At 33.9% G+C, this 7,983-nt stretch overlaps 1 protein-coding gene across 4 annotated transcripts; it reads right to left on the bottom strand.

Moving 5' to 3' along the window:
* LOC107618371 (phosphoribosylaminoimidazole carboxylase, chloroplastic) lies at nt 524–7,983 on the bottom strand. Of its 4 annotated transcripts, XR_002354874.1 has the most exons (19): nt 7,883–7,983; nt 7,693–7,729; nt 7,088–7,383; nt 6,360–6,575; nt 6,161–6,272; nt 5,796–5,858; nt 5,565–5,703; nt 5,301–5,356; nt 4,690–4,763; nt 4,412–4,559; nt 4,091–4,264; nt 3,596–3,683; nt 3,382–3,498; nt 2,540–2,637; nt 2,339–2,456; nt 2,160–2,254; nt 1,843–2,006; nt 1,508–1,614; nt 1,347–1,368 (listed from the first exon to the last, which is right to left on the bottom strand). XR_002354874.1 is itself a non-coding variant. In XM_016320410.2 (18 exons), exons 3-18 carry the CDS (start codon nt 7,309–7,311, stop codon nt 1,275–1,277), a joined length of 1,923 nt encoding a protein of 640 aa, XP_016175896.1. In that variant the 5' UTR covers nt 7,312–7,383; nt 7,693–7,729; nt 7,883–7,983; the 3' UTR covers nt 524–1,274. The 4 variants fall into 4 exon arrangements, 3 of the variants coding, with proteins under 3 accessions (XP_016175896.1, XP_020968354.1, XP_016175897.1); XM_016320410.2 differs by lacking the exon at nt 1,843–2,006 and having other exon boundaries at nt 524–1,368; XM_021112695.1 differs by lacking the exon at nt 1,843–2,006 and having other exon boundaries at nt 524–1,368; nt 7,088–7,332.

Here is a 7,983-nt window from a genome sequence, read left to right as displayed (position 1 = left end):
TAACGTTAATTTAAAATTTTTAAGTTTTGTTTTAAATTATAATTTATGATACAGACTTTTTAAATAGACTGGACTTGTCAGGCTTTAAACACATCGAATTCGATCCTTAAAAAAATCCTATAAAAAGTAACAAGTCTAAACTTAAACCATCCATTTACAATATGACTCATCAAATCTATAACTTGATGCAGCTCGGTCCATTTCCACTAGTTATAACCCTATTAAGATTCTCTAATGCAAGAGCTCTCAAACCCAAGTGCATGAAATGAGGCTCCTAGTTGTACAAGACTGTTTGTTAATATTTGAAATAGCAATCAATTTGGTTTTTAAAGATGTAATCGCTAATTAATGTTACTTAAGCTTTTTAGTTAAGAATTGAATTAATGTCTCCAAGTCGTCTTCACATTGTTATTAGGATGCCACCAAATTAATAACCTATTAGATGACATGTCACCAAATAATATTATGACAAATAGAATGGTCAAAATATGTCAGTATTCCATGTGATATTTTAATATTCAGATTAGCATCCCAATACCATCATCTGTATGAAATTTATAGAGGATTAGCTTCACGATAATAAAATTCAAAAACCAAATTAACTCAAACAGAGAAAATTAATCCGTCGTAAATCGAAACTCCATTTAATAATTTGCTATATGCACCAGATAGATTCAAATCTACCAACACTTGTTTAAACAGACGAATAAACTAACTACTCGACCAACCAAAGTTAGTATGCGTAGTGATCTTATGACAATGCCAAAAAGCCACTATAGACCAGGTTCGTGTCGATGGCAATGCCAACGGAGTGCGGAGGTCTCAAACTTGTGTATGAATTTTTGATAAATTGATTGCATTAGAAACTTAAAGGACTAACCAATTTAGGTTGGTCGAGTGGTCAGCTCATTCATCCACGTAAACAAGTATTAGATGTTTAAATCTCACCTTATGCATGTAACAATCCATTAACTAGCGTCAAATCCTTAAATGACGCTCAAATTCGTGACGGATTAGTCTTTGACCTATCATGCTGAGGGATACCGTGAGCAACCAAAAAAAACTTAAAGGACGGGTTTTAACTCAGATTACAACCTTTAAGTTCTTTCTATTGTTCCTATTGTTGCACCTATTAACCTTAATCCACTTATTAGTGATGCCCTCTAACATTTAAAATGTGAAAACCCTCATTATGACATTTTCTCGTGTCAAAACTTTGTAGCAGTACAAAAATTACAACAGACTATGGAAAAATAATCACTAAATTGACTGGTTCAACTATCTAAGTAAGATTGCCAACCTTCGTTTTGTAACTTATCTCCTTTCTTCAATACCATTTGCTTTTGGTCTTCTAGGTATTGGCTCATCCTGCATTATTCGTCACATTATATTATTAAGCGAAAAAATGAAATAATTTATAATACTTTATTCTTTTGTGAGTGTTACTGCATTAAACAAATTTTGTATGACAGATATTAAGAGAAAGGAAGACGCTGAAGGAGCAAACCTCGATCGAAGGTTATCATCAGCAACACTTAAAATCCTCACTGCGAGCAATCCAGCATTAGTGGCATTGTTGACTGCAACGGTGGCGACAGGGACACCTCTCGGCATCTGCACGGCCAAGAAGAGCAATTAGTCAGCTAGAGCACATTATCCAAAGATTCTGCTTTCCAGATTCATTTCTTGCATTTGATTACTTGCTCAAAACAAAGTATGTGAATTATGTGACAAGTGGATTTGTTTCTAACAGGCAGAATGTGACGAAGGGGTGAAATGGAAACACAAAAATGTATTAGCAAGGCGATTTCAGCAGGTAAATAAGTGGCAAATGAAAGCCACCTTCAATTACATAGTTACACTGGTTTTCAGCAACCAGTTCTGCTTCTAGTAGTTGTTTAACTCGCTAAGAACTGCACCCTTTAAAAATCTTCATGCTCTTCAAAAATTGCTTCTAAAAACGGATTACAAGGTTGTTTTCTAAAACAAACATGCATCTTCATTCACTAGCATTAACAAATATTCATCAGAAGCTTTAAAAAAAAGCAATATGACATAACATATTATTGTATCTTCAAGAGGCAATACTAGAAAGCATAAAAAAGAAATAACGAAGAGCATAGAAATGTTGGTAAGATATAATTTAAACAAAGATATACCTGGACAATTGACAAGAGTGAATCTATTCCATCTAGGGTTGAAGCACGCACAGGAACACCTACGACAGGCAGAGGAGTAAGAGCAGCAACCATACCTGAGATACAAAAAGCTTAATTAATGCCAAAAGACAATTGATCTATATAAGAAATTTATATAAATTTCAATTGAAATAGCTTACCGGGCAAGTGAGCTGCGCCACCAGCGCCAGCAATAATAACTTGTATGCCTCGTTCATGAGCAGAGGAGGCATAAGAAAACATCAGTTCCGGAGTTCGATGAGCTGACACTATTCTTACCTGAAATTTGATGCAGACATAGATAAAGAAAAATATCTTCATACAGCACCCAAGTAAAAAAAAAGGAAATTAATTAATTTGACCTCATGAGGAACATCAAACATCTCCAAGAACTCAGCAGCACTCTTCATAACAGGAAGATCTGAATCAGAACCCATGATGATCCCCACACGTGGAGTTACTACATTCAACAAACAAAATAAAGAATAACCAAGTGCAAAATGAAAAAAATTTTCATTTCAAAGATTATTGCAAAATAAATGACAATTAGAGGAAGAAAATTAGTGAATTTATGTTAGTTCTTATCGTATATCGTACTACTCTCCAGTCATTCACCAACTAATAACAATTACAAAACTGTTCATAAAAAAAATATTTTGTTAACATGAAAATGGAACTCATCATTTTTTTCAGAATTCTTCCATAGGATAATACACAGATCCACTATACTGTTTTCCCAATATGCTAAAAAACATGAAAAGGACGATGTCATGTTCCAAATGACTTAAACATATTAAAATAAAATTTGAAATTTGGTCAAACAATAGAAAATGTGATTACAAACTGAGGAATCTATTTTGTGGCACTAAAATGACAAGTATCCAATGAAAAATGGAAAATATACAGGGAATATAGAAAGGAAATACATTTGGCTGGATGAGCAGTGTATATTTGTATAGACAAGTGAAAGAATTGACACAATCACAACTACTGGATATTTGAAAATTGCACAAATTCTAAGTTAAACTCAATTGGTTATATAGGCAGTCATAGTACTTAAGTAATATTATATAATATTTATGGAACACCCATCACAGAAATTGAAATTAACTATGAAGAGCATCCATCATCCTTTCTCTAGCAACCTAAGGTTAACATGTATACAAAAATAACGTACAAGTGAAAAGATGTTTGTGTCACTAACCAGCAGACTTGTCATCTAACCTTTTCCCTTCTACTATTGTAGCAAGATCACTTTCAATATTTCCTAAAGAATTTCCAACAATGGTGATATGGCCCATCTTCCTTTGCTTTCTCATTTCTGACAAATTGTCATACAAATAATCAACCAGTGATAGCTGATAAGTGAGGAGGCTAGGAGTGATCAACCTGAAATTGATATTTAACCAGAGGTTCACCTGGTTTATCGTACCAATGAACAGAAGCACCAGGAACAATCAATGCCCTTCTGATCAATTGATGAGCTAAACGAAAACCAAGCTCCCCCTATATTCATAAACCAGATTTCATGAATAAATATCATAATGATCTTCAGAAAAAACGTAAATTAATTAAAGGAGGAATTCGACAGCCTATAAGTGCATAACTATCATTGATTATGGACCAAGATTAAATGAGAACCATTTCTGTTCAGATTCATGAAAACAAAGAAGATTCTGCATCTAATTTGACCAACATAAATTCCAACAAACATTTAATTTCCAACTAATTTATCTTTTGTCTATGAAAATAAGAGAATTTAACTATACTATAACTCATCTAATTTTTTATTTACATTCAAATATTCTATCACCAGAGCAGGAACATCAATAGACCAGCATTTGTATTAAAATATGCAATAAGGACTGGAGCAGGAAAAAGGAAAGGGAAAATAAAAGAAATGAAAGGCTAACCTCTTCTTCACCTAGTATATTGTACATGATGGCAGCTAGAGTTTTCAATGAGGAATCACCAAGTGGAAGACCAACAACAGCGCGCAAATGTTGTTCAAATTGAGAGGTATAGCAAGATTCAATTGTATGATGCCCGCTATTGTGAGGTCTAGGAGCTACTTCATTTAATAGAATCTGTCAAAGGCACCATCACCATAAGGGATTAAAAACAAATACAATGCATTTTCCAGCAGTAGAAGATTTAACAGTAAAAGAAAGCAAATTTCGCTTTCAAGAAGAAAATAACATCATATTGTCTAAATCAAAATATAATATCAAAACCTGTCCATCGTCTGTCAAGAACAATTCAACTGCAAACACACCAGCACCTTCTAGTGATCTAACAGCACGGCATGCAACTTCAGCAGCACGCTCTCTAATCTTCCATTTCACATTAGCTGGAGCCTTAACTATGTGACATATATTGTCCCTAAAACAAAATGTAAATCCCTAAGCAGATTGTATAAGGCAGATGTGTTACATTGCTAAAACATTTATATTGCTAAAACATTCATGATTCAACACCTTCCTTACTAGCATGTAAGTACTCTTCATCTTACCTGTGAATAGTTTCAACAACAGGATAACATGAAATAGAATTGTTTCTTTCTCTTGCCACAATCACAGCTAGCTCCTGCAATTATATAGGAGAAAGAAAATGTCAGAATATCCATAAATACAAAAAGACCTGACAAAATAGAAGTTTTAAGTTATGACAATTATACAATGTTTTCAGTGAATTAAAATACATCTTTTAGTAACTGCAAATTAAAATTGCACGAACACTATGAAGCGTAATCCTAATTCTACATATCAGGAAAGATATAACAGCAAGAGAATTTTGCAAGTGATACAAGTACATTTTTGGAATTGAATGAGTTTGTTACATCTCATGATAATTTACATTTCATTGACAGACAAACTGTTTTCACTTTTAGAGGGAAATTCTGTTGAGATTACTGGATTATATAAATCAGGGCACTGTTAGCTGAATGAGAATCATAGTTAATAATAAAACAAGCATCCTACAAAAACTCAAAATTTATTGCAAATCACACATACATAAGTCCAAGATATGGTGGCTTAATTACTAAAAACCAGCAATATACTTTCCAACATACAATATGTGAATAACGGAAAATTATCAAAATAAAAGTCACTAACAGATAACCTTAACAAAAGGTGCCCATTTCTCAGCATATAAACCTCGGCTGAATCCTCCAAGAGCTGCAAAGTTTGGGAGGAGTTAAAGAATAAAAAGAAAATTAATGCGATGCATACATAAACAGGTAGGGCCTTTTATTTAAAAAAAAAATTAAAAAATAAAAAAATCTTCTTTGAGCTAATAATAAGTATTAATCAAAGATCAATTTCACTTATTCTAAGTTTCCCCTCGAAGAAAGAAAAGAAGATACACATTGAAAAAAACAATTACCATCCACAGCAGAGGGAAGTTCATTTTCAGTTTTAGCAACAGCATTTCCTCGCCCATCATAAGCTAATCTCCTACTCTTAATCATTAGAGGATAGCCAAAGAGTTCCCCTACTTTCTTGGCACCTTCGAGGTCATCTATCTGTACAATGTACATTCTCACATCAGTATACGATCTTAAAGATCCAATTTTTAGGTACTACTCTAACTATAACTAGGATAAGCAGCACAGACCTGCATAAATTCAGGAAGTGGAATTCCATTCTGTGAGAAATGAACCTTTTGCAGATACTTATCCTATAACATTTTAAAGGTCATATCACTGAAAGTAAATAACATCCTTTTTTAACATAAATTTAAAACAACATGATAATCTGTTAAAAATATCATATAACATATCTATTTAAAGGACAAAATCATAGAACCAAATTCTAGAACAGAAGTTAACAGTTCTGTTCTGAATGAATGTGGAACATTTTTGAAGATATGCCACTGCAACACTTTATGCATCAAGTGGGAATATCAAATTGTTCATATTTTGTCTATTAATTCAATAAGTGAACACCAAGAAAATGCCACCGAATCAACCTAGATAATACCTGAATAATTCTTATAGTAGAGGCTTTGGGTTGGCAGTCAACTCCTTGTTTCTCAAGCTTTTCCAATGTAGCAACATCAACATGTTCAATTTCAACCGTCAATACTCCACACCTAAACACAAACCAAACCAGAAAATACAGATTATTTCTAATAAGGAGATGACGTATTCAAAATTATCGTATACTGCATAAAACAAACCTCTTTGCGAATTCCTCGACAGTAGCACTGTCATCAAAGCTTCCAACCATATGATGATAAGACAGGGAACTTGCAGGGCAGTTCTCCTGTGGATCTAGGACTATGACTTTGATTGCCATCTGAGAAGCAGCTTGACATAACATGCGACCCAATTGGCCTCCTCCCAGAACCCCAACAATCACTTCTGACAGTCCGCGGACCGGCAATTCATCATTGCTAGACACATACACAAGACCATCAATAAAAAATTTGTTGAGCTTTCCACCGACATTTTTGGTTTCAGATGCTTTAAGACTACATATTGTTTATATTACACGGATATCCAATCATGTGTTCTCATGGCATGGTAAAATTTTGTTGATCGTCTACAGACATTTTCAGCTTCCTAAACGTCAAGACTAGGAACATTTTTTTTATATGCCTTAATACTCTAAATCTGAATTCTGAAAGGGCTACTCTCACAACAAGCCTAAAACAAAATCCACCAACAAAAAGGGCCAAAAGTTCCCAATGTTGAAAACTTTTGAAACTTTCAATTGCTGTAAGCTTTGTAACTTCAATTTTTTTTTTTTCCTTCTCTCAATTAAAAGTTTCAATTTTGGTAACATTAACAACTGCTGATAGCGCACCCATTAGCAAATACATATTCCTAATAAAAATGCAACAACCTCAACCTCAGAGAAACTAGATAATCAAAAAAATAAAATAAAAAATAAAAAAATACGCACCTTAGGGAAACAGGATCTTGTGATGCTTGGAAAATGAGTTGGGCCTGCTGAGAGTGCTTCAACTTCAAAGAAGAAAAAGGAGGAAGAGAGGTTTGCTCCATGAAGAAGCCAAGTGAGATAGCTGAAGAACTACTTGTTGTTGCTGCTGCTTTGGTACAAGGATGATGATGATGAAGGCAAGGCCTGAAGCCAAAACCGGAGAAGGTGCGCACACTCTGAAGCATACTCAAACCTCACCTAAGTTTCTGCAGCACAAAACACACACCTTCCTGTTCCACTCTGAGTATGCCTAAAGCCTAATAAACGAAAAAATAAAAGGTAAAACTTTAATCCTCTTAATATAAACACACAATACAACGAACAATGCACAAAGCAATAATCTCTGAAAAAAATTAAAAAAAAATGAAAAAACCGGAAAAAATTAAAAAAAAAAAATCGATTATAATTTTGCAGCAAACTAATAAAGTAGGCAGGTTTCATTCAAATTTACCAATTTACTTAGTAAAACATCAAACTAACAAAGTAACAAAAGCATCACTTTTACAGCAAACACACAAAACATCAAAAACAGCAAACATCAATTTCATATCAAACAGTAAACTTACTTGCAGATCGAGAGAGAGGGAGGAGCTCGGCGGCAAGCTGGAGGCGGCGACGAGGGGGGAAAAACAATAAACGATACAGTTAATTTTCTTAATTTTAGGGAATAATGAAGTGAGGCACACATTAAATAGAAATTTTGAAACGAATTTACGTTGGTTATCACAAAATAAATTTGCAGAACCAGATGCTTACTTTGCTTTACTTTATGAATGGATGCAAAATAGTGTGGCTCAGAGTGAGCTTCACACAACGAATTTATTCACTTCACTTCACAGGTCTTCACGGGTTGGTCT

This window comes from Arachis ipaensis, chromosome B09 (genome assembly GCF_000816755.2).
Source record: "Arachis ipaensis cultivar K30076 chromosome B09, Araip1.1, whole genome shotgun sequence".
Classification (NCBI taxonomy): domain Eukaryota; kingdom Viridiplantae; phylum Streptophyta; class Magnoliopsida; order Fabales; family Fabaceae; genus Arachis; species Arachis ipaensis.
Note: the sequence above shows the minus strand (reverse complement) of the source record. Positions and strands in the feature narration are given on the sequence as shown.